This window comes from Epinephelus fuscoguttatus, linkage group LG16, assembly GCF_011397635.1.
Source record: "Epinephelus fuscoguttatus linkage group LG16, E.fuscoguttatus.final_Chr_v1".
Lineage (NCBI taxonomy): Eukaryota > Metazoa > Chordata > Actinopteri > Perciformes > Serranidae > Epinephelus > Epinephelus fuscoguttatus.
Genome location: NC_064767.1, coordinates 26,828,926 through 26,855,628, shown reverse-complemented (window position 1 = coordinate 26,855,628; position 26,703 = coordinate 26,828,926). Strand labels below are relative to the sequence as shown.

The 26,703-nt window shown below is 40.7% G+C and overlaps 1 protein-coding gene across 2 annotated transcripts in view; it reads left to right on the top strand.

Moving 5' to 3' along the window:
* Positions 1–26,703, top strand: part of macrod2 (mono-ADP ribosylhydrolase 2) — a 467,780-nt gene that overhangs the window by 192,897 nt on the left and 248,180 nt on the right. For both annotated transcript variants that reach the window (XM_049600013.1, XM_049600012.1), the window contains exon 5: positions 2,333–2,449. In XM_049600013.1, coding sequence (XP_049455970.1) covers positions 2,333–2,449 — 117 coding nt within the window. The remainder of the gene's footprint in view (positions 1–2,332; positions 2,450–26,703) is intronic.

Below are 26,703 nucleotides of genomic sequence, written 5' to 3'. Positions count from 1 at the left end.
ATTATGCAGTCACATGCTCAGTACTTCCCAAACGCATGCATTTTTGCTAAAACTTTAAAATACAAAACGCCTCTGCCTATGAGTAGCGCGCCCTGAGCGTGCCTGAGCACACTCATGCATTAAGTATTTACCCTGCTTGAGCCCTGTTCAAACATCATGTTCATGCTTCCCGTTTGTGCATAGGACTGTGTGTACTGTGTGTTAAGTTACTGTTTTAGTGAAAATGCTTGTGTTTGGGCAATACTGAGCATACAGATGGAAAAATGAGAATTGGATTATACTGGATGGGTTATGTGAGACTTTGTGAAGGTATGTTTTGGTCCTCGAATCTTTGCCTTTTTTGGATTCTCCGTTCACTGTGGAGAAAAACAAAATTTTCCTCATGAATTAAATGTTACACACACTAAGTAATTAATATACAAATGGTCACTTTGCTGATGAAGTATCCTTTTAAATATTTAAATTAAAACATTTTAGCCAAAACAGAAGTTCACATGAAGGGTTATAAAACCTAAATTACACAGAGGCCAAGGGGGACATCTGATCAATTCACCTTCATTATAGACAACCACTGAATCTGAAGCCTGTCAGTAGGAAAATATTGAATTGCCTGTTACTGCTGTGATGCAGATGCAACATCAGGTGAAGACATTTCCTTAAATAACTTCATTCAGTGCTAAAACATCAAGGCCTAAAAGGCAATGTTCTCTTACTTTATATATCAGGAGTGATTTTATATGTATATAAATGAGAGGCATGCTTCGAGTCTCAGAGCATTCAGTTCAGCCTGTGCTTTTAGCAATTCATGTTTGCGAGATGTTAAGAAGCAATTATGATGCAAATAAGCGTGGCTGATGATCATGGGCAATCTTGTTTGCACAGTGAATATTCTAAAAATGCCAAGCCTACAGCCAAGCGCTACATCCGCTCTGTGTTGTGTTAAGTAGCTTTCATTGTCACCAGAGCGATACCTCCTCATATCCACATCACTGTCAGACTCATGTTACTTTTTCGAAAAGCCATCAGGATTCGTCTCTGTCAACCGCCTGTCCCTCAGTCCATTAAAGATGATTGATAGAGCTAGAAAATCTTCCGCCCAGCTGTTGTCGTTGACTCATCCCTGAGAAATTGAAAGGAGCTCAGAAAAGGACCATCCCTCATCAAAAGACCTTTTGTCTGTGTTGACGATGTGAAGCAAAGTACATTTTTGAAGATAGTGTATAACTAATGTTCGGCCTTTTTTTTTGTACAGTTTTTCTTTCCTGGCGCTGTACGTGAATAATTATTACATTAGGAGATGAAGATAGTGATTAGAGGCACATTTTGTCTTTTATCAGGAATATAAATTCAGATTTTTTTTTTTAATCTGTTCCCCAGTTCTTTTTTCCTTCATCAGCTCAGAATATGTAAACAGTGGTTATCCTGCAGGCTATCTTAACTCCCAACCGTTTAAGCTTTGATGGATAAAGCCAGTTTGGGAGACTTGTTCTCTCCATCGGCCAAGTCTTTACAAAGAGAAACTTAAGAAAAGACACGTCTGTTTTTCCAACTGCTACTGTTCCTCCCCCTGGCTCTGTTATCCTCTAATGGCTTGTGAGGATTTTTACAGGACAACTTGAGGAGGATTTTATGATGTTTCAGTGTGATTGATAACATGCTCTTGGAGGGATGTCAGGCTTTCAGAGACGGATAATGTGGATTTCTATCTCTCTGCCTTCTCGTGTAAGACGTGCCATCAATCAAGTGTATCGCGGCCTTAACCCGGTAAAATTAAAACCTTAGGGGGGGGGGGGGTCTCCGTGGAACCAGGACACACACATCAACAGGGAGCGCGACAGAATCAGAACACAGATCCACATCATAACAGGCTCGCCGCAGAGAACAGGACAGCTATAAGATCCCCACCACAGGGCAGAAAAATACAGTTAATGATCGGACTGTATATCGCTGTTGACAGTGGAGAGGGATTACAGGAAGAACAGTCTCATTTTCACTGTGTGTGGAGGCGTTATTAGATCCTAGCCCAGCTAATTTCATTCCTAAGCTCGTCAATATTTACCAGCAACAGGCGCAGCACACTATGGCAGACCCAACGTCCCTACAGGGAAGAGATACAGAGCTAGGGAGATAATTTGACAATGTTGGGATTTCCAGTATCGAACTCATGAACATAATTTTCGGGATGTTCTTGTAAAGGCTTATTTGTTTTGACATGATAGAGCACACAAACTGCTAATTAGCCCCGCTAGTTTGAGATATGTCAGGTGCCTGCTTTTGTATGTTTCTCCTCAGGTAGGCCTTACCTCTCTTTGCATGTCTGTTTGTGTTTCAGTGGATGGCTGCATACACAAAGCGGCGGGGTCCTGTCTGTATGATGAGTGCCACTCACTAAATGGCTGTGAAACCGGCAAAGCCAAGATCACCTGTGGCTACGATCTCCCCGCAAAATGTGAGTATCAGTTAATTAATATGTTTTTTTGTTTGCTCTGTAGTGTGTGCAGCGGTGCCTTGCAGGAATATTCTCTAATCAAAACTGCTGCCATTGAGGGCTACATTACTTGACAGTTAGTGAACATTAAGATTTAGTGGTAAACATTAACAGTGAAACATTGTGCGATCCAGCATTAATCTATATTGCTTTTATAAAATAGCCTCATTTATTCAAACCTAAGGCTCCTGGACCAGCTGGGGGGCTGCACTGACATTGCATTGATGCAGAAAATCACAGAAATAGCTGTTTGATTTGAAAGAGGGTTTTTGCAATTCACATGTGCACATGCATCATTTGACATGAGGTCATAGTTTCTGTGGAGTTTGGAGTAACATGATCGTATTGCAAATGAAACCACACACATATGCCTACACACACATGTGCACAGTTGCATACCTGCACATAATGACTGGGGTCATTAGCGTCCACTCCAAAACACAGAGTGGGATGCTCGTAATGTCTAAAATAAAAAACATTTTAATCATAATTTATTAGTTTTGAAAACTAATTTGTAATAAATGGGGAGTTGTTATTTGGAAGATAATTAATATGATTGGTGCTTGTTGTATGGCTGGATGGGAGCGTCATCTGCACACAAACAAAGACATTAAGGGAGCTATTAGTTGCTTAATTTGATTGATTTTTCATCCCTGATTTATTCTGTTAACGGATCACATAACTCTTACTGACATGCCATAAATGATCAGAAGAGGGACTGCACTGTTTTCTTTGTTTTTATCTCTATCATTGATGTAATGTTTTGTAATCAAGTCAAGTTTGTGTTGTGTATGTGTGTGCGCGCGCGTGTGTCACCTCCTCTCAGAATTGAACGACTTTTATGATACACATTCCCAAGCTAATTTCTTGTGATAATTGTCTACGCGTGTCACTTTTAAAGTTTGTCACAAGCTTCTTCCCTCGCAAACTTGGAATGGAAAACACGATAGGATGGAAGAAATGTCACTTGGTGTAATTCGGTCGAGACAAACGTCCCAGCAGTCCTAACCTAACCCTGAAGGATTTCCATGAGACAGCCAAGAGAAGACATTGAGGCCCAGATGAAATTAGGTTGTGTTAATACGGTATGTCGTAAAGATGTCAAACAAATGGAGCAGATAAACTGTGAGTCAGTCTTGTGGGCAGCCAGTTCAAGTGTCTGCAGCGCCAAAACAGGGTGCACCATGACAATTTAATAACCTGCAATGTCACCTGGGAGCAATCACACTGCCACCGGGTGCTGTTATTGTAATTATCTCTGGGCAAAACACCTTCTCTGTGCTGATAAATCGTAATAGATTGTGTAGTTCTTTACCGGGAACAGCCAGTTCTTTTTTGAACGTGATGTTATTTCATATTAGAGCTATCTTTACTCCCAGCCGGTATCATCCTCTTATCTCCCAACTCTGATCACTGTCATCATCGGCGTTGTCTCTCCCGTCTGCTCTTGGAGACTGACAACCGCTTGACTTTTCTTTATGAGCGCTCAGCTCTGACAAGAGATCTCACTCATTCCCGAAGTCTATCCACTGTTTGGATTTTGCTCGTCTTCCATTAATTTCCGTCTCTGACTATTTGTTCCACCTACACGCACATTATAAAGCTGCCATGACTACAAACAACAATCTATTCGGTTTATGAAATCTCAAATAATAGTCTGTCCACCCCCTCACCAAGGAACAAAGTAAACAAACAAGGCAACACACAATTTTAACATTTTTGAATCTCCCCAAATTATGGGATGTTACATGTAGGCGTTGCACGAAAGGATAAAAGCCTGCAGTGAAATGTCAGTGTATATTAGTTTAATTGAAAGTTAATGTTATGTTAATGGCCTGCTGCTGTGGCTAAAACTAAATGCATTAAATGATTAAAATTGACATAAAATTAATTTTAATATTTGTTTAATGAAATGATTAACTTGAGCCTCGTGTCATTACTCAGGGTAGATGGATCATCAGGATAATTGACAGAGGTGGCTACTGAAACTATGCAAAAAAATATAGTTATATTCATAAACAATTAAATAGATACATACCAGCTTTTCTACTTAAACAGAAATTAAGCATGTTTTTTAGAGAAAATAAGCCTAATTAAAACTACATTGAAAGTTGTTTGTGGAGTAAGTTTTCCCATCTCATTGTCTTGTCTGTCAAAACAGTTAGCCAGCTGAAATATTATTATGGTCATAGTGGGTGTTTGGAAAATAAAGCAGTTGGTGTTGTTAGCGCTGTCACAGATTGATTACTGTAGGCTGTCAGACGTCAAATGTAAAGACTTGTAAGTTGTTAAATGAAACCATTAGACACTGAAGCGACAAACAACACGTGAACAAACGTAGTGTTGTCCAAGAAATGTTAGCTCCAACACACACACACCGAAATGAATTCTAATTAAAAGCATAATCAGTGCATTTATAATTTTTCTTTTTTTTCACATGTATCTAAAAAATGTAAGGAATATGTGCCTGCAGGTCTCTATATACACATACACATGTGGACTCGCACTCTCATTGCAAGTGAAATTGCTTCTGCTGACGCATATCTGCAGATGGTGGCTCCTTGACTCTTCCAAGAGCGAGAAGAGCGCAGACAGATGGACCATTTACCGTTTACATCTTGGCAATGCCCAGTATATCCAATTTGGGCATTCTCTTCTCAGTTTTGTCCTGAACATTAGGCTGCTTTTCACAGTTTCCTATAAACACATACATCTCTCAGAGGATTGCACTCTTCTTTGGGGCCTCCCTCTCTGAAATCCAGTCCACTGCATATAATTGGAAATAAGGAAATCTAAACCCTGAATAATGCAGAACAAACTGTAAATCACTTTGCTTTTAATTAAATTTTTTAGGGATTTAGACTCGGCTTCACGCTGAACCCACAGCAGTCATCTCTCGACTTTGCCAACAATGCATGGAAATAAGCGATCCATTATATTACAGTATGAATATTGCCATTTCTCTTGATCTTACAGCGTTTATGGAGTCTTAAGTGTTATTTAGAGATATCACCCACGGTGTATTGTATCATTCAACAAAGGATTACGCTGGTCAATTTTGTTATTTTTGTAAGAAATGGAGAAATTGCAATTTAAACATAATACTCAAAATAACTGGTAAAGCGATAAAATGCTTCCTTGTGTTCTTGAAAACTACTTATAGCCCACAGGGAGAAGAGCAGTTGATCTGAAATCAGAGTTGTCCTTGTTTGGAGATTTGATGTGCTGAGGCAATGGAAAATGACCGGGGCTAGCCCACCCCATCCCATTTTTTATTTATTTTTTTTTTCTCAAGACAAGAAAATTGCTCTCCATTACATCCCACTAAGCAGTTTAGGCTGTGAATCCCAGTGGCAAATGAGCCTTTCCTTTAAGAGGGCGAGGCACATGTGGGACTGATTATTATGGGGCTGGCCCAGGATTATTAATCAATGACAGTAATTACCCACCTACCATAGCGGAAAGACTCCAAAAAAAATGGTCTGTTACATCAATATGACAGGGAAATTGTCTATTTGCCCTCATGTTAGACAAGTTACTCATCTGCTCATAGACTAATGATCAAATGAAAATATGATGTCAACTGCAACAAGCTAAGTCACATATTTATGACTATACGTGTGTTGCAGCATTGTCCACAATTGTTCCATTATTAGCGTTTAAGTTCACACTATGCCTTAAAAGTGACCAAATTAAAAGTTTAGAATGGGTTAGCTACAGATGGGGACACAAAGATAAATAATACATAAGTATTGTCGACTTCAGCTGTCAGAAGAAGATCATTCAAAAGATTGAAACGAATAGAAACATTGTGGATTGTGCTCATTTTGGTATTAAGAATGGCTACAGTTGTTGCATCTTATCTGTTTACCACCTGAGGTTGTTTTGTACCACTTCAACTGCTGAAATCTTTATAATGGTGTCCATTGTATTGCCTGTCTGTGGCCTTGTCCTTTGTAGTTACAGACATTAAGTCACCTGTGAACATTTGCTGTAAGACATTTTTGTGTTGTAAAGTGCATTAGCAGTGCTGTGTCTGACAAGTAGATATCGAATGGCTCAAAGAAAGCATGCTTATAATGCTCACCTGATGGGATGATGGATGAGGTTAGAACTGTCCCGTATGGTGCCTTTCTGGCTCAGGTACTTCATCTGAGAACACACATAAACATTCTTTGTGTTGTTGTTGTTATGTGTGGCATTATTTTCATTTTGAGTTTTCAGGCCAGGCATTAGAGAACAGGAAAGGTGCGCACTAAGGGTGCTGATGATGTAATATACTTTTTCTCAAAAGAAAGAAAAGTAGAATCAAAAGTATCTTTTTACATAATCACAATAAACATTAACATAGATCTGGTGAATAATATATTTAAAACTTTGGTAATTAGTGGATAAAACTCAAGACAGCTCTGATCATACACACCGTATTTGTCTTTATTATGTCTTCTAATCAAAAAGTGCCATTTAAATACCTAATCATTTATGAGGATTGACTGCAGCTTAACTCTGCTGCAAACAAAGTTGGTTTACATGAGCTTTAATCTGTTGCAAACAACATTGGTGGAAGCCAAATAAGAATAAATATATGAAAATTAACTACTCACTCTCGTCCATAAATTAAGTATGAGTGATGATCGGCATGTGTTTTCTTATTGATCTTGCTTAGTTTGCATAGTTAAACACCCTCTTCTGTTGTGGACCTGAGGGTCAAAACACAGCAACATTTCGGAAAACAAATTTCGGGTAACTTGAAATTTCACAAAACACAGTAACATTTAACAAAGCATGTTTCACAGAAGGTGACATTTAAGAAAACATGACATTTCCAAAACAACATGTCAGTAAACACATTTCACAAAACACTTCCGAAAAGACAACCTTGCAGACAACACGACTTTTCACCAGAAAACATTTCAGAAAACATACCACTGCAGAAAACACAACATTTCACAAAACAACATTTTAAAAAAAAAAAAAATCATTTCAGGCAACAACATTGCAGAAAACATGACATTTCAGAAAACACAACAGCATTTGGTGAAAGTGAAACCAGGATAGATAGACTTATTGGACAATGATTCCTCATCACTGGTTGGATCGTAACTGTCTGACAGTCCATTGTTGTTGTTTTCTAAAATGTTGCGTTTTGATCCTCAGGGCCACCATACTGTCACATTGTGTGTGACAAGGTGTCATTGTAATTTAAATGTGTGACACACCTGAGGATGAGCTGCAGTGACTGCACTCCACAATAGACTTGTCTGAATATCGTCATTATTATGCTGCTCCACAGGTCCACACTAATAATGTTTAGCAAAGACCTCGCGGGTTAATCTGCACTTGCACATTTCAGCCCTATGTGTCACAGTAGACCTAGAAGGCATTCAGAGTTCAAACCAGAGGTCTGCCTGAGAAAGTTAACGTCCCACAGGAACTTTTTAGATAGACGATGGGCGTTTTCACTCTCCAGTTTCATCTGAAATCTTTTACCCAGTTTTGTTTTCCTCCCTAGGGCTACTTTGGATTGACAGTTCAAAACGTTTTACTGTTTATTGTTTTGCTTCTCTCCCCCCTACCCATTATTCTCTGAGCTCTAAGTATATGCTTTAAATAATAAATCATATTTGGATGCAAGAGAGGAGGGCCAACATTTTATTTTACCATGTTGCTGTCATAACAGTGGCCTCTTTCATTTTTAGACTTTGTTAATTATATGTGAGAATTATTTTTTGAGCTTCAGCCATACACTTATTAGGAAGAACCAGCTTCATTTTTACATATATGGAACAATTTATACAGCACGTGCTGTATGAATACTGTATTCACTGTTATCTCTAAAGTGTGTCCAATCTCATTGAGCAGAGAAATATTTCAGTCTGCTATTTTGCTAACTGATCCCTCTAGAGAAATAGAGCTCATTGGGATTCATATGGAAGTGCTTTTTACTCTGACTTATCAGCTGTAAGGTTATATATTTCAGCCTTTGGAGTATTGCCTCCACCCAGCCCACTCTGATAGTGTGGAGAGACACAACCTTATCCATGCAGCATCGAGCCGCTGGCAGACCTTTGATTACTCTCTAATCTAAAACTGGATGCTAACTGTTTGGAGCACACTCAGCCGGCTCTCTGTCTCCACATTGACCGGGCACTTCTCCGCACTTCTCCATTGTACACTCGAGCTTCATTAGGACAACACACAGTGCTGACATTTATTTAGTTTTTACTTGCGGCTGCCACACACGCCTGCTGGCCTCGTGTATTCAGTGAATCCATACGCTGTCTATAACTACTATTACATCCAGGGGTGTGTTCCCTTTAAGAAAATCAGAAGTCTGTGCTTAGCCTTGTGCACGAGACGCTGTGAACTGGGGTCATTTTAGTTTGCAGCAATGAAGTTCCAATGAGAAGTCCCTAAACTCCGTTTGTGTCCTCGGATAGACAGAGATTTAAAGATTGATAGTTGTTTCTTGCCATTTCTATAGCCTCCCCTTATGGTCCTCTAATTAAGTAGAAATATATTTAAATTTTGTTTTTATCTCCTTTGAAACATATGCGCTAATGTAAAAAACTATAGCCTTCATTTTCTTGAGGTATTTTACATAAGCTGCTAAAACAGCAAGTGCTTATAACTGCAATATTTGCAGGTCTTTCTAAGCTAAAATGAAGGTTATCAAAGTAATCAATCAAGGTCATGCAAATCCACTCACAGCAAGTGATGAATTGAGGACTTAGGAGGCTTTATGTCATCAGATTTTTTTCATTATTTCATTCAGCAGCAGGCTTTTTAACATTTTCGAGGATATGATTCGTGAGACGTCATCGCAGCACAATGCTAACGTATAGCTCTTAAGTACAGGACAAGTCCCTTTTTGCTTTTGCTATTTCTATCCCTGTTTTTTATTTATATTGCCACAGTGAAAGATAGCAGCTTAAGTTGAACAACACAGCCAGAGAACCAGAACTGTTGTTGTGTTACTTTGCAGTAGTGGTTTTGAATGTTTGTTTCCAACTGTGCTTTAAGAGGCAAGCTTCAGTGGAACTTACAGGACCATAGTTAGACAAAACACCTTTGGGAGAAGCTTCCCAGTTCAGTTCACCTCCTTCTTTATCTACTGCTCCCTTTCAGTACAAAATGGAAGTCTCTGGTGTTTACTGTAACTGCACCTGTGCTAATAATACTAATCATCAGCCTGTGATAAATTTTTCTCCCTGATAGCGTGAGGAATCTTTCCCATGCCCTATTTAATCTGGGAGACCAGGCCGTCTGTTCCGTCTCTCTCCACTCAGCAAACACAGATAAATCACAGCAAAGTGCCCACTATTAGTAAGTGACATATAGCTCGTTCTGATTAAATTACCCCCTAGAACATTATCATTCTGCCGAGCATGTTTATCAAAGCAGTCCCGCCCCGTCACATCCAACGGGGCTGACACTTTCAGAGGGCCATCGAACAACCCCATGATTTGTTAATTGTTAAAGATGTTTCGCTGTTGTCCTTCAAGTTTGAATTTCATTGTGTTGTTAATATATTTTATTGTGTCCTGAAGCATTTGCAATAGAAATGTAATTAAAGAGTTAAAAGTCATTCAGATAAGTGGAGGTTATTAAACGTCTTCTGCCTGTGACTTCAGTATTTTAGGAACAATCGAAACACCTTGTTTATAGATTGACCACCATACATTTTTTACCTGATCCACTGAGTCCCATAATTCCAGCAGTTCATTGAATTTTCTCAGGCCACAGAAGGGCTGTAATCCCTAAAAGCCAAAATATAAAAATAACACATTTTTATAAGATTTTCATGTAACAGCAGTGCATTGTTAACATTGTTTGCCCTACTTTCCATAAATGTACTGGCTAACATGACAGAAGGCTGAACAGAATGTACTTTATCTCTACATAATGGATCAAATAGACGCACTGTGACTGTTTCGAGGTGTTTTTTCTTTTTTTTTTCTCTCTCTCATTGTGGATTCGAGGCTTGAGTGAAAGAAATCCTTTGTTGCAGCAGATAAATTAGCGGGGCTTAGCTCAACCCTGGTGGCCATCACTGTTCTAACCAGACACAGTGCTAAGTCAACATCTTCTCCACTGCTCACTGTTAGCACTCACATCATAAATGTCACTTCATCACTTCATGCTCACTCCATTTACCAGACGGGGGGGCTACCTCAGACTTTCTCAGACAGTTGTGATTGTTTTGTCTGGTACCTCATTCACTCAGCCTGTCAGTTATTATGGGATGAAGTAGTAATCGTTTTAAATGTGAAAGTTCCACTTTGTTGTAATGGTAGCAAAAGCAGTGTTTTAATGATAATCTTTCATGTATTAAAACTGCAAAACAAATCAAAAAAAGGAATTAAATCAAGGAAAGGTGAGAAATATTTCTCAGATAAACTTTTTAAAAAAAAAAAAAAAAAAAAAACCTAATAAACCTTTGATGCATAAAAGATAATGGTTGGACCTTGCTGTTGGGATGAAATTTTAAGCTGTTTGTGATTATAATCTCCAAAATTTCAAGACGAATTAATGATTAAATAAATTGAGTATGAAAAGGAAGATCGAATATCAAGGAGAGGCCAGATGTTTTCTCGCATTATTTATGAGAGAAAAAGTGCCTCTGCTTCTCCAGACTAATCAACTCGCTCTCCAGCTTCTCATTGGCTGTAATGGGTGCACTCTCAAGGAACAGAACAAACCTAATTTCACTGCTCGCCTTTAAAGGCCCAAGTAGTCCTCCACGTCTCTCTCTTTTCAGATATTTGTGTTTCCTTTGTTGGCTAGCCTGTCAGTCTTCCAGGCCTCTTGAGGACTGGAGTAATTTGGTAATTTTGCCTAAACGGTGATACTGTAATTATGTGGCATCAGCTGCCTAGCTGTCAGTGAGACGGCCAACGGTCATTCATCACCAGGAAACTAGAGGGAGGGGGGGTGGCATCTTGAGTGATCGGGTAAACACTAGCAGAAAGAAAGTGTGGTGGTCTCACCTAAAACATGGCTGAAAATAGGAGGTGAGAGGCCTTTGGAATAATGGGGTGCAGGAGCCGCTTCAGCCTGTGTGGCAGGCTGGTTGTGTAGCCGTGATAGGGGGGTCAGCAAGGAATGCCTGAGCCCCAGAATGACAGTGATGCATCAGGAGGGGGCCTGTGGGTGGCAGATGAAGTGGGACCACTGGAAGGTCAGGTTTGAAGTGGAATGTGGCAGCAGCTCTAATGCAGTCCTGCCTCCCCATCTGTCCATGAGTAAGCCTGGTGTAATGAAGGCTGTCGTTATAAAGGGCTCATCACCCAGTGGTGGCACATTTACACACACACACACACACACACACACACACACACACACAGAACCGTCACTATTGAAGTGTTGCAGCTGCCAGAGTGTGTTACATTTATTAAAATTTTGATTTAATGTTGAATAGTATTTTAGGACAGATTCTAGTAACATCTTTGGGGGATCGCGAAATATATATATATTTTAAGTCCTGCTGTTACCTGTATGTATGTGTAGAATTACCTCATCAGATTAAAGGTTGACTTTTTTTTTAATCAGATTTTCAACCTCATTTTCCCCAAATTCTACAACTGATAATGATGCAGTCGTAGTGCAGTAAGAAGCAGGGAAAACAGATTTGTCATCCAGGTAGAAAATCTATAGAAGTAACACAGGGGGAGAGAAACAGACCGGAAACAATAACATAATCATTCCATACTTGGCTGGAGTGTCTGAGAAACTCAGGAGGATCTTTCTTTTTCTAGGTAATTATTATCGTTTTGTATTCTAACTTTCATCTCCCACGTTACAAAGTCTCTTAGTTTTATTTTGTTAAGATAATGACTGAAGTGGCTCTTTCTTTCTACTGCACAAGCTTGCATCATCAGGTGTAGGAATTGGGAGATGTGAGGGGTTGGGAATAGGCCAGCTATTAGGAATTATGGACAGGGGGACAATTGTTTTTCAAAATGGGCCTGTCACCAACACCACCCACCCCTAACTCGTGGGGTGGCAGTACCTCAGCCCATACAGACTTGGCTTGGGAACTGGAGGGTTGCTGGTTCAAGTCCCTGTATGGACCAAAATACAGAAAGTGGACTGATAGCTGGAGATGTACCAATTTGCCTCCTGGGTGCTGTCAAGGTGCTCTTGAGCATGGCGCCAAAACCCCAACTGCTTGGGCGCCTGTCCATGGGCAGCCCCCTTGCTCAGACATCTCTCCATTTAATGCATGTGTATAGGTCCTGTTTGTGCACATGTGTGTATTTTGAGGCTATGTGTATATAACATGTAAATTACAACGGGGGAAAAAATTTAATTTCCCCTCGAGGATTAATAAAAAATGCAGTCTTCTTCCTCTAATACCAACAAGGGCAATTTCAAATGGTCTCGCTACAATGAAATGGCTACTATGGGGACTTACATCATCAAACATGAATACAATTGGGCTCATTAAATCCACGATCCATCCAAGAGTTTTAGTTTTCCAGTCATACCCAATTTATGCAATTCCAAGGCTGTTCAGGGACCCAAGATGCAGAAATATTCAAATGCACCATTTTGAAAAATGGCAATGCCAATTTTTCCCTTGCCAATATCTAGCCTTATTTTGGAGTGTTTTTTAGCCCCTTCCTGACAAGATAGCATGACATGTTGGTACATTTTCATTTATACAGTATAATACCAGTATCTTCACTCTGGCTTAAACATGAGCTTGCTACAGCAGGTTCTGTTTGCTAGTGTGCCAAGCTCCTCATCACTGCCACGTTCAGCTTCGCCTGTCTTACCCGCTGCTTCTTCACATTTTCTTTTGGCCAGAAATTTGGCCATTGCCGCTCTGCTTCTTTTATTTTCTTGTTCTCTTTGTACTCTGGCTTCTGTTTTTTTCAAGCCCTTGATTCTTTTGTAACGCAATTTGAGTTAGATAATCAGGCTGCAGTTCGCTTTACATCTTTACATTAGTGGCACATGTTCCGCCCCCAGCAGGCCTGGTTCCAAAACTCGCCGAAAAACATCCTCTTCCTGACTTTATGTGATTTCAAAAGGAAAATCGCCTTACAATTTTATATTTGATGTGTTCAAACATTTCCTCAAAGATTTCTTGATGCACTATTGGGTTCTAATTTAATTCTAGTAATTTGCCTTTCTAAATGGATATGAAATACTTATTATCTTAACAGCTAAGCTCCCCAAAATCTCTCCAAATTCACCAACACATTTGTTTAGTCTGTTTACTATTGTGTGTGCAGCCTGTTTTTCCAGCATGTGTTCATTTTGTCAAATAAGACAAAAGAAAATAGTGTGTGCACTTTGACCCTAAAGACATGTTTTTGACATTTTTGCCAATGTTTATAGCCTCATAGGAGCTCCAGTGCAATTTGATCTAAAATCAATCAATAGGGAAGTCTTTCACAAATGGCTGCTGAGTAAGGAAACATAATGTGACGCTACCTGCACAACAGACTCAGTAAAGGTAGATGCAGGGTAAGGCTACACAGTGCCTCAACAAAGAATTAGTGCCTGAATTATTCTTCTTGTTAGGTGAGAAGCTTTATTTTCCTTTACACCGAACCCTTTAAACATCTAGCTGTCTTTATTCAAATTTAATTATATGCTCTATTTTGGAGATTGACTGTCTCGCTACAACAACAGCATTGTGGTGTTAAGCAGGGCTTCAGGCTCCCTTATACTGTGACTAAGACCAATACAGAACACTGCCACTCATTCCCCTGGGATAATAGTGCACAGTTTAAGGCTAACACTAGCATGTCTCCAATGTTGACAGTGTTGTTGTCTCAGGAAGAAAAGCAAAGTTTTAATCTGATGGCTTTGTTTACCTCTCATCCAAGACTAAGGATAAAAACTAATTAAGAACAGGGAGTAACAGACTCCTGTAGTGCCATTTTCACAGCTAATTATGCATGAATACTGCCTGCCTAAATAGTTGCTCCCTAGTCTTTGATGTTCTTTTCACTAAATTGCTATGGTTACTTCCGCTCATTAGGCTTTTAAGATTGTAAGCGTTGACAGGTTTTGTCTTTTTTTTCTTTTTTCACTTCACATCCCAGAATCCCTCTTCTGAGGATATGAGGGGATGGAGACGTTGGTAGCCAGTTCGTTAAGTATATGCTACATTCTTAAATATATAGACATGTGACCTGTGTGTGTATCCCAGGTTGCCATTCTTGAGTTTAATGCTGTGGATTTAGATCTGCGCTGCGGCCCTTAAAAACCATTAACCTTCCCATAAAAGTGCATATGGCTCACTATAAACCCTAATGGGGAATGGGACCAATACACAGGAGTCTATGTGTGCTTTCAGGGGCACCTCTTTTGAGAAATACGGAAATGAGACTCCATAAAAAGGGAGTAAAACTTTTTTTTTTTTTGCTAACGTTATGGTGTTGGGGTGTTTCCCAGATTTGCGCGTACCTTGGTTTAAGTGCTGTCTCGATCAATATGTTCCCAGGAAATTAAAGTTTGTGTACTTGTGTGGATTTTATGGCCCAAGGCTGTTTGAATTTCTTACCTTTAATTCTTTTCTGTTTTATTTCCTTGACCCTATTGTTCACACCTCATGGAATAAAAAAGTTTGACATCTGTGTAGTTTTATGTCTTGAAGCAGTTTGCTTTTAGGAGTAATTAAGTATTTCACCTCTATGATAATTTAGTGCTGCACCTTGACAACAAAAAACACCATGCGGAAACTAATTGGACACGACGAGGGGATTTAGGACTGTAGAGAGTAAATGTGCAATATCATACTTTCTTGTTAGTATTTAAAAATAAATTAGATTTGATATCCAGGAATATTAACTGATCATCAGAAAGACATCATGTAGGCTGTTTAATTACACTCAGCAACAATCAAGGGAAAAGAGAGAAAATAGTCCATTTTCTAAAATTGCCTCTTTGCCTACAGCAATTATACAAATAATTGTTTCTTTATGTAATCACATATATCACAGATTTATTTTGCACTGGCCTTAAACTATTGACTATAAGACTATTGACGGCAGTAAACCAGGACATGTTTGCTTATACCTTTTTATGACATATGTTGGCCCGAGGTGCTCGTGTTCCTGCCATCATGCCGCCTGTGTTTCCCAGGTTGTTTTAAAGGCATTGCAAGGTGAGAAACGGCTCTGTGGCAAGTAGTTTTATGGTGATCACCTTGAGTCCTTGCTCTGGCCAGGAGACCAGTGAGTGTAATGGATCTGCTGGGAGCCCTCAGTATGGATTTATGAAAGTGCAGGGCTGGAGGGAAGGATCAGTCACCTGCCTCTGTTTTCCACAGACCAAGAGACACCAATGAATAACGTCAGAGAGCTAATCCAAGGCGACAAGGATTTGACAAACTATACACAGAGACTGTTTCTGGCAGTTTTTACTGATCCACAAAGTTTACTTATCCAGTACTTCTAGAAACTTTAGGAAGTCTAAACCTTAAGATATAGGATTTTTAAGTGGGAACACTTTTATTTCAGTATTGCTTGAGAGGTGATGGCTCTAGCAAAGTTTGCAATCTTCTCTCTGAATAACTGCACAGAGACACACATGCATATACACACACAATCTGGCATGTTATGCAGCACGTGGCTATGCACCGTAGGGGACCAGGACGTGTCGGTAAAGGTCCCCTCCATGTGCGTGGTGGTTCGGTTGGCAGGGCAAGCAGGGGAGCGTCCGGATCAAGTTTCCCCCTCCTGCTGTCTAATTATTGACCCATCTGGTATTGTCTTTTCAATTGTTTCAATTATGATGGCACTGGTGTTGCTCAGCACCCTGGCGTCAAGACATGCATAATTCATGTGCAACACCCTGGACTCCACTCAGAGCTGTGGGCTTGAGCTGAATGTCAATACCGCCCCATGCCCCCAGTGGAGCAGAGGGTTGTCTGTATTGACAGCGAGGCAGATAAGGAGAGCAAAAGCAAGTGCTGCCAAAGACAGTGGGTAGCGATGCTATCATGGAGCGTATAGGTGAGAAGAATTTCTTGTGGTGTGTGTGTGTGTGTGTGTGTGTGTGTGTGTGTGTGTGTGTCTGTCACCGAGAAGTAAGCTGTCTTCACAGCTTTGTTTGCTGTCGCCTGATATGTGACCTCATTATTGTCACCCCCAGACCTTCAAATCAATAGTGTTCAATTACTCATGAACCACAACACACTACTGTTTACTAGGAAATCAAAGCCACCTAAGGGTTAACTCTGTCATCAGGGATTTGACTTCATGGGCCGAACCACCGATTCCATCAAGGTACTGTGCAGAGGCTGAGAAAAGGTAAAAGTCAATCAAAAGGAAAAAGTTCAGGGAGTGCGACTGTTCATTAAGAGGTGTGAAGATGAAAGAGAGAAGGGGTCACAGTTTTGACACCTTGCTGTAATGGGGGTGCTTCTGGGAAGGCAGTACATGACATCTGTAAAATGTGTCATTACTAGATGCCACTGGCAATTGTTTACCCAAAGATTGGATCTCAGCAGATGATCAAAAGAATCTCATATTGTTCACTGTAGCAGGCTTATCCGCCACTGTCTTATGTTCTGACAAGACATTTTGTTATGACACATGAGACGTAGGAAGAATTCATGTTTATGCAGTCTGCATGGGCGCTCAAGAGCACAGACACCATCTGTATTGCTCTTAAAACATTATTTTGAATTTTAAGCTTGTTGTTTTTGTATTTTTTCCCAGATGGTTTGGAGGTTCCTCTGCATATTCCATTTTTTCATTTCCATCGTCACGTTCGTGAAAAACTCATTGATTCAGTACTGGGCCCATGTGACTCATTCGGTATTCATGCAGTGACCTCTCACAACAACTCACCTTCAATTGCAGAGGTGCTCTCATTCACACTGGCCTACTGACCTTCAGCTCTGTCTCTGGTCCCCCTGCAGTCACACTGGATGTGCGCAGAATAAGCTGTCAGAGCCGTAACAAGACAGAGATTTCACTCTGCTAAAGACCTCAGCTTGCAAGAGCTAAATGATGCCTCTGCCTTTAGGGGAAAACTTCACACTGGGAATATTAACCCCCCGCACCTCATTCAAGGACATTTGTTTAAGTGAAAAATCCCATTTTCTAGTGTGCTGACATCAACAGACATCAGTATCAGCGATAATGGAAATGAGAAATGCAAATGAATATATGTGAGCTTATAATAAAAGGTCCCTGCTGTTAAGAAAGATGCAACAATTGTTATGAGATTTGAGCCAGTTATTATTTTCTGTAACAGCAGATCCAAGTTGATGCCAAGAAGCGCACTCAGAGGGCACAGACCTCTGCTAAGGCCAAGTGCCCTATCTTACAGTGTCAACAAAAGTGAAAAGTTATTTGTGTATCTGCCCTGTGATTTGTATCCGTTCCAAAATTGAGTGGGTTATTCCTTGGCCCATGTTACACCCTGCCCAGTTTCATGAAAATAAGACCAGTATTTTTTTTCGTACTTCTGTTGACACACAAACAAACCAAACCAAAAACATAACCATCTTGGCAGAGATAATAAGGTGGATGAACTGCATTAATGCAATGTGTTAATACAGAATTGATTATGTTTGGATTGGTTATTTTTTATTTCATCAGTCGTTTTGCCGTTTGTCAGGTCAGATGCCTGTCTTACCTCTTGGGCCTTTGTGGCTAGTGTTGCACAGGCATGTCAGGGACCTTGTTGCCCTGAATTAAACCTCTCCTGCAGCTCTTGCTGCCAAGCTGTTGGCTCGTTGAGGCAACACAGCCTGAGAGGAAGCGCTGCCCGAGAGGCTCAACTCAGGGCAAAATTTCTCCATGTACTGCCCAAGAATCACTTGAGTTTGATAAGTGAGAAGACCCAGACTTCAACAGTGCCATGACAAGCAGATGGGTTAGAAAGGTTAGGTGAGGTTAGGTTACAGTTAGGTGAAAACGTTGGTGTTTTAAAGTAGGAAAAACAAAAGCTTTGAAATGAAAGCCATCTTGGATTTTTGTTCATCTTAGCTAGTTAGACTCGAAATGCTTTAATAAAATGACTTTTAGTTGTTGCAATTTTCCACATTTCACACATTTTAACATCCGTCTACCCGAACAGAGGAATTCATTTCTCCTCTTTTGACATTTTTCTGTAGGATGTTCAGATCAGAGATTTGCCTTCTGATTTGTTCTCACAGTTTTTGATGTGGGCAAGAGCTGATAGGTGTGGATTTTTCAAAATTAAACTGACTGTCAGTCTGTTTATTCTGTCTCAAAAGGTTTGTCCCATTTGAATTTGAAGCAGCATGTTGAATGAATTGTTACAAGGGAGACGTATTTTTATCTTTCCCTGTGTCTGAAAATGTCTCTGTGATATTCAGAATGTCTCCAGCCAGGGTTTTTTTCCCCATAGCTATGTGAAAGACACATACTTTAGTTGGTGTGACATTTACTGCATGGACTGTGTGTTCATGGAAGAAATGACAGGAAAACATCCTGCCTGTGACAGAGGCTTCTGAGCAGATGTACCAGTGAAGACTCTAATAAGCTTTACCTCAGTAGTTACTCATGACAGTGAGGCTCCGACTCACCACAGGAAGGCAGAAATAGTTAAAATATGGAGACAAGACAACCATTCCTCAAACCATTGTGCTCACTCCTGTGGAAACATTATTTTTCTGTTGATGTAGGACACAAAGCCAGGCTGTTGTCACCCTCTCCTGGCATGGCGACACACGCACAGCTGCACACCCCACCCCTTTGCTCATCCGCCTCCTGCTCCGGGGCCATCGATCGGGAGCTGTCATGCTCTCAGGGGGGGTTGTATGGGCTTCTCCCCTGGCACAGCGCTGCCCTTCCTAGGTAGAGTCGCAGAGCGGCAGGGGGCTGGGGGAATGGAGGTTGCAGTGGGCTGTTGAGGTGGGAAGGATGGTGGTGTGGTGGTGGGGGTGTGTGTGGCGAGCAGCTGCTTTCCTATGGATCACTTCATTAATATCCCAGGGCAGAAATTTGAGGGGCCGCTGCAGACTAATTAGCCCTGTCTGACCCTTGCGTCTCAGAGAAGTCACTCCTTTCCAGTTCCTGCAGAAGCAATGCTAACCCAAGTAACCCCCCCTCCACCACCTACACCCATCCACCGTCACTGTCAGACCTTTAAGAAGAAAAAATACCATGCAGCAACAGAAAAGTCTACCTCACTACTGTCTGCTGCATTGTATTAAAAGTTAAATGTTTCTGATCCCTCTTGTTTCATGGTAAAGCATCAGAAATTCTCCTGCTTTTAAACCGTCCCATACCATTGCGTACCTGTCTTTTGTCCATCTCTGTGTCTATGTTTGCGTAATGAGCGGTGTCTGTGACTCCCAAGGGGCAGCAGGGACAGTGTAGCACAATGGGAGCAGTGTGTGTGTGTTGGGTGCCAGGAGACAAGGAGCCATCCCTCATTAGTATCATCTGCTTTCCCAGATGGCAGGGTCAGAGTAAGAGGGAAGCTTGATGAAAGGACTCGTCCTGCAGGGTGACACTCATTCTGCCACGCAACACTCACTACGGCTCCTGAAGCCAAGTTCCCAGCTCTCACAGGTGATACCAGGGCTTTAGTGGGATTCGCAGTCAGAGAGAGAGAGCTTCATGTTCTCAATCCCGCTGTACAGCCGTGTACCCATGCTGCAACCTGATGAGTTTAACAACGATACAGAGAAGAAGAGAAAAGTTAACTCAAGAAGGTGACATTTCAAGTTGTTACTTAAAAAGCCCCCCCAAAAAAGGACTGCAATTACTCTGACACCTGCTTTTCTCGAACACAACTTTACTTCTCACCTAGAATATTTCCCACCAACATGCTTTCTCAATGGCTCATTAGAGTGGAGCCTGGGTCCGACAAAAAGGCCATGAAGCCTCATGTCATGGCTCAACACTGCGAATGAAGGCGGAAGCTATCTCTGCCATGGCCTGCGAGGTAGCAGCAGCCTCTGCGAGATGGAAAGGATAATGAGTGCTTTCACATTTTACCTTGAAAACTCACCAAGCAGCCCTTATACCAATTAAGTGCTTGTTTTTCACTGGAGTGGCCATTATCAAATCTGACCTTCCAATTATTTTTCTCATTTTCCTCCTGATTCTGTCACCCCGGTGTGCGTGGTTGGCCCTCAGAGCCTCAGAGGATGGACAAGGAATGGGTAATGGTTCTCCAAACTGAGATCTAAAGACCCAAGACACTGCCACCATAGCACTACTATCTCCCCGCCTTGTTATCTTCATTTTCTCACCATTGTCAATTGAAAGAACACACTACACGTATCTTTTTATAAACATGATGCTTGAAAATGTTGGATTTAATTTTTTTCCTCCTAAGCTGAGCACAAGATTTGTAAAAAGCTGCACTACAAATGAAATGTAGAGCACTTGTAAGTATGCAATTGTTGGAACCTTTTAAATGGTTTCATTTTGTGGAGGATGAGAACTCGGCATCAATTTTCGATGCACAGTGAAATGTACAGTAAGGGCACGTACATACGCTGCATATTTTGCACCCTCAAAACCATTATAGTCAGTGTAAACACATTAAAAGCACACTCAAAAGGCAGAGCAACGCTGGCATGCAAGTGCCTTTGAGTGCCTTTTTGGGGGGGAGGGGCCCAGCTGGCAGATCTTTCTTTCTTCCGTAAATATCAGTCATGGTAAAAATGGAGAAGAAGTTGATCATTTTAGTGCAGGGCTATCCAGAGCTTCACATCTGTCCCATGGACCAATACGTTAGACCTACTACACGCTTAAAAAACAACACCTAGAAAAAGATCAGCTCTGAATTCTGGCCCCTTTGAAAGCTGGCAAAAGAGTGGCAAGAGTGGCATGTAACCGCCTGGAAAACGCCAGGTCGGGCCCTGGCGTTTTCCAGGCGGTTACATGCACATCATGTGTCCCAGCCCTGAGAGAACAAGTCCTTTGTTTGTTTGTTTAAGAGCTTCCTTTTTTTCGCCTTTCATGCATGTCTTGTGTCTGGAGACCTGTTGGTGTGCTCACCTGATGGTGAGGGTTGTTGAACAGCTGCAGCAGGGTTACAAATCCTCCTATCTGTCACTGGATACTCCTTCTCAACCTGCATAGCTCACAGCAAAAATGCAGAAACCCCCCACACACACACACACACACACACACACACACACACACACTGCGCACACACACACACACACACACACACACACAGCATACGACTCTACATGTTGGCGGTGATGGAGAGTAGGCAGTGGGAGATAAAACTGTTAAAACAGGGTTAAAGACTTAAGGGTTAAGTGCAAGCGGTGCACGGATTTCAGTTATTTGGCAAAGCTGTTGCTACTTACATATTCATTTTGACTCAATAACACACTGATCGTAGCAGCGTGTCTTGCTGAGGGGTTGATGGCACCTTTTCATCTCCAGTTAACACTTCTGCCAATCTTATAATGCCATCCCCAGTTATTTATTTATTTATTTATTTATTTATTCTAGAACAGGAAAAACAGGGTATGTTTGAGCAGTGGTTTCAGAATCATCTAAATGTCCAGTGATTTTGACCTATGAATGGTGAAGTAGACCACTGACCTAGATGAGAGGAATAATGATGAAATGCTATCATGGAATTAGATTAAATTGAAATGAATGATATTCAAAGATCAACTGAATATGACAGGAAAATGAGTGTAAGCCCTTGAAACAAAGCTGTTAGAATTCTATAGGAACTTGCAGTAAGCCAATAATGAGCAGGTTGCCTTTCAAAAACTGCAATTAAAACCCAGCACAAAGCCTTTTACAAAGCCAAACTAACCATCACCTGTTTAATTCAGACTGAGACACAGGACTTTTAAACTTCTCTCGCCCTGCTCTGTGAAATAAAACGGTAAATTTGAACTTAGATGACCCTTGGCTGTGTTTCTAATGCTTCAGAGGTTATCTCAAGTCCCACTACAAGAGAGGACATTGTTTAATTCATCATCCCTGGAACATTGTTTCTGTCAGACTGCAAGTAATGACTCCATTAGCATTTTCAGCAGAGCAGTGGGTACAACCTGGGACCAAAATGCATAAAACAGAGATTCCACAAAATGATTCAGAGTAATTATTGAGTCTACAAAACAGCATCTAAGAAGATAGAAATCGTCATTACAGACAACTGCAAAGTGAAAATGGGCATCAGGAGAGGCTGGATAAAACCAACTATCATGTGTAACATTGTAGACATTCATATTGATCATTCATATTGACTAAACTATCAACATAGTTTAGCATCACTGAGCATTAATACCCATAAAACAAAACGACAAAGGACCTAAAGTACTGTATTACACATTGATTCCAATGCAATTAGCCTCCATGAAATAGCCATTCACATCATAATTCACAAAAAGCCCACAAAGCATCATTTTGTGTTCAAATCCCACCACATTCTTGGCTGTATAGCTTGATGAATACATTTTAGCACCACAGGAGTCTGTATATAAGAGATACATGTCATCCTGTGGAGCCTTGTTTAGGATTATATGGATGTAAAGTATCCTGAGAAAATGCTGCAAGAAATGTTTGTTGGTGCTAATGTCTCCTTTCATGTAGTCCTACATCATAATTGGTGCATGTCATCCATATTCTTTACAGATTGCCTCAGGTTGTTTCAAGTCCAAGGTGAATTTCGTCTCATCCTTAAACTGTTTCTTCTCCAAGCTAAAACCAGCATTTTAAATTTTGTATGAACAGCATTTTGAAAAAAGATTTGTTTTCAGTACCCCCTCAGGTGCCCATAATGTGGAATCTGAAAGTCAAGGCAGGTAATGGAATTAAGGATACAGTCAAGATATGTCAATACTCTTGAATATGAAAGACCTGAATCTGCATTGGCAAAGACTGTAGCAGTGGATCTCGTTGTGGTGTGTGGGAAGAGGAGGAGATTAAATGAAAAGATCTGAGGTCACTGACAGACATGTATGCTTGAATAAGTTCCTTGAGGTATTTATATTGATTTCTCTCAAGGTAAACAGAGCTGTCTCATTGTGCATGGCTGCTTGGGGTGATTGTAAGATAGTGAAGAAAATTCAGGATGGGCGATGTTTCTGTTTTTTTGTTGATCAAGAGGAGGACTCTAATAAGAACTGGCCTCTGTGAGTTTATTTGTTTATGTCACCCTTTCTGCCATGCATTACTGCACACGGAAATTACAATATATAAAGACACTTCACTCACTTCAGTAATGTCATTCACTTGAGATGTAGGACACTTCTTTGCACTGTATATCAAAGAAGTCTAAAGAAAATGCAGCAGCAGTTCTCAGCCAATGCTTGCATAGTTGTACAATAGCACTTCTTTGTAATACGTATTGTTGAACACATGCACAATGCAGACAAGGATAATTTGCATCAGGTGGACGAACAACAGCAGCTGAGCTTGTTTTGTTATATTTTAAGGGAAGCGATGCACTAGCCTCTCTGTAAACCACTGTATGTGAACCATCTGCTGCTGGAGAAGTACCAGACAAAAGAGAGGCATTGAAGCTACACGTGTTGGGACGACAAAATAATCATCCTAGTTGGAAGGATGTTCCTCGCATTCACAATCTATTTGCTTATTTTTTGTTTCATTTTTGCATTTGACAAAACCCCAGCGCATTATTTTTGATTAACACTTGAAATATTTAAAGCTGAGCGCCCAGATTCGGGCAGCTTTATAATCCTGTTGCATATGCAACAGAATTCCAATTCAGTGGAGTACATTATGAAACAGATGGTCCCTTAGCAACGAGACACTTTGATGTTTGATGATGTCTGGTCTCTGACTAGCTGTGTCACTTCAGTGAATCTACCTCATTCAGACAGATCGTACCTTCTCTTTGACAGAGAGGGGAAGTAACTCATAGCCAAGGAGTAGATTTGCACACCGCACATAATTAGGCCCAATCCCAGTACACCCCTTGCTCCTACCACTTAGTCCTTACTCCTCTGTTCTTTGAGTTCATGTCTAGAGGAAGGCTGTCTTGACTCTTGATGGGATAGAGTTATAAGAGGAAGTATAAGAGGAAGTATAAGAGCTGCATAGCCCTCTAGAGGTTTTTTTTGGAGGCACATCACAAACCAAGTGTTATGAGAAACCGTCTGCAAGATGGCTACACAAGCAACAAAATAAACCCACAAAGGAATTGTCTTCATTAATTAAGATTTAAAACTTACAATAACCAAAGTATCATCTTAGTTTAATGTCATTCTCAATGTGTTGCGGTCCTTTTCCTTATTCACATGTATAACTAAAGAAATCGCTAGTATGCTGATATGTAGGTAGCTAACTCGCTAGCTAGCTACTATGACATTGTATTGCTGATTTGTGCATGACAATCTCACTTTTTGATGTTGCATGTTGCACTCTTCTCCTTTGATGGCATATGACGCCTGACATTTAACCGAAGTCTAGCAATGAGGTTGATGCACTGTCGCTGCTCATCTAATATCAGTGTTCGCAGGCAGGGTAGGAGCACAGGTTGCTAACAGGTTAGCTTAAAGAGTACTATTTGTGGCCTGATAATGGAGCAGGGTTCTTTTTTAGTTGATGACTTTTTTGATAGCGTGAAACTCAAGTTGTGAACAGATCATGACCGTCCTGTCAACCACAAAAGGCTGCCTGTAGCCAAAGTTGTCACTTCTGTTTATGTAAACACCAGCATATCGATGACGTATCAGGGTCTTGAAGGGTTGTACCATTTCATTGAAGATTTCAACCTCTACCCCTTGTAGGTCTGTTCCAAGGGGCAAGGTGGCACAAACGAGGGGAAGGGATAGATATATGAAATGGGACTGGGACTTAGCCTTACGGTGTTGGTGTGTATTCACAGTAAGGATTACTCATTTTCATGGATGAATATAACAAATCATGTTATAAATGTTAGAGTTGCAGTTCTTGCTGTTTTTGTGACTCTGTGTTGCATTGTGATGATCCTGGTTTTACAAGAAAAGCCATTGAAACCATAAAGAAAGAACACAGTGAAATGAAACAGCAATTTTTGCAGGTTAGAGTTTGTAAAAACATATAAAGGGTAAATAATAAGATCACAATGTACTAGTGTACATTTCACAGTTTGGTGCCAGGATAGAGTCTGTTGAGAGTAAGTCAATTTTCTCCATCCAACAAGAGTTGTTTCAGGCATGTTATCAATGAGAGCTCCATATTTAGGTGTGTTATTTAAAAGAAAAATGCAAAAATGGCAAAGTGATACTCCATATGGATTTTTACAAAAGATTATTTTACTGGTGACATTATCTAAGTGGATATTTGTGCCATTGAACAGGCCATCAGCCACAGAGGATGAATCGTTCCAAGGTGAAATACTCCTGGTGGCTCTCAGCTTGTCACGTATTTAGCAGTGACAACATTATCCCCTTTAGTAAACCGGCTGGATGGAGATCAACATTATTGCTGGTCAAAGCACTTCTCAAGAACTTTTATTTCATTTCCGTTCCGTTTTATTGTGTTATCGATGGAATTATATGAAAGCAATATCTCTCCCTGACTCCTTGTGCGGTCTTTGTGAAAGATGAGATTCTGGCATTAAACCCACCTGTTTCCCCTCAAGTCAGCGGCTGTGTGGTATGTGCTTTTCTCCATGTGCATACGTGCATTCATATCTATTTGTATGTGTTAGTAGACATTAGAGCAGGTCTGAGTGTGAAATTGACCTCAGCCACCAGGAGCTCAGCGTGGATTATTTGCCCCTGGAGAGACGGAGCGGGCACCCACATGTCAGCCAACGTCGGTGTGTGTATTTAGTTGACAACAAAATTAGCTGTTTAGTTTCAGTCTCTGACTCAACACATCCTCTCTACCCTTACCGTATTGTTGTGGGATTGCTATTGTTAGAAGGGTTTATTTGTTTAGACGCATTTTCATGTGTTTATTTTTGGACTGTATTTTTCCACGTCTCTTTCACAGGATCTTTGATGCATTGTTTTTCAGTTACCTCCATTAATGAGACAATTGTAAGCTGCTAAAATTGCTTCATAAAGAGCAGGAGTGGAGAGTTTGAAGTGGGAATGATAATTTATTTGCCCATTTACTCCCATTATGCTTATTCATAAAGAAAACCAATCAGGTATAGACGGCGTATAAAGAAACGAGCATGTTGAAGGGGAAGTGCCATTGTACAAATAGGTGCTCGTGCCTTGCCAGACATGCAAAAGAAACAAATGCTTATTGACACTGACCTGTGCGCCTTTTGTTTTCTCACCGTTTTGTTGCATCAGCTCAAGGTAGAACAGCTTTATCTGTCGC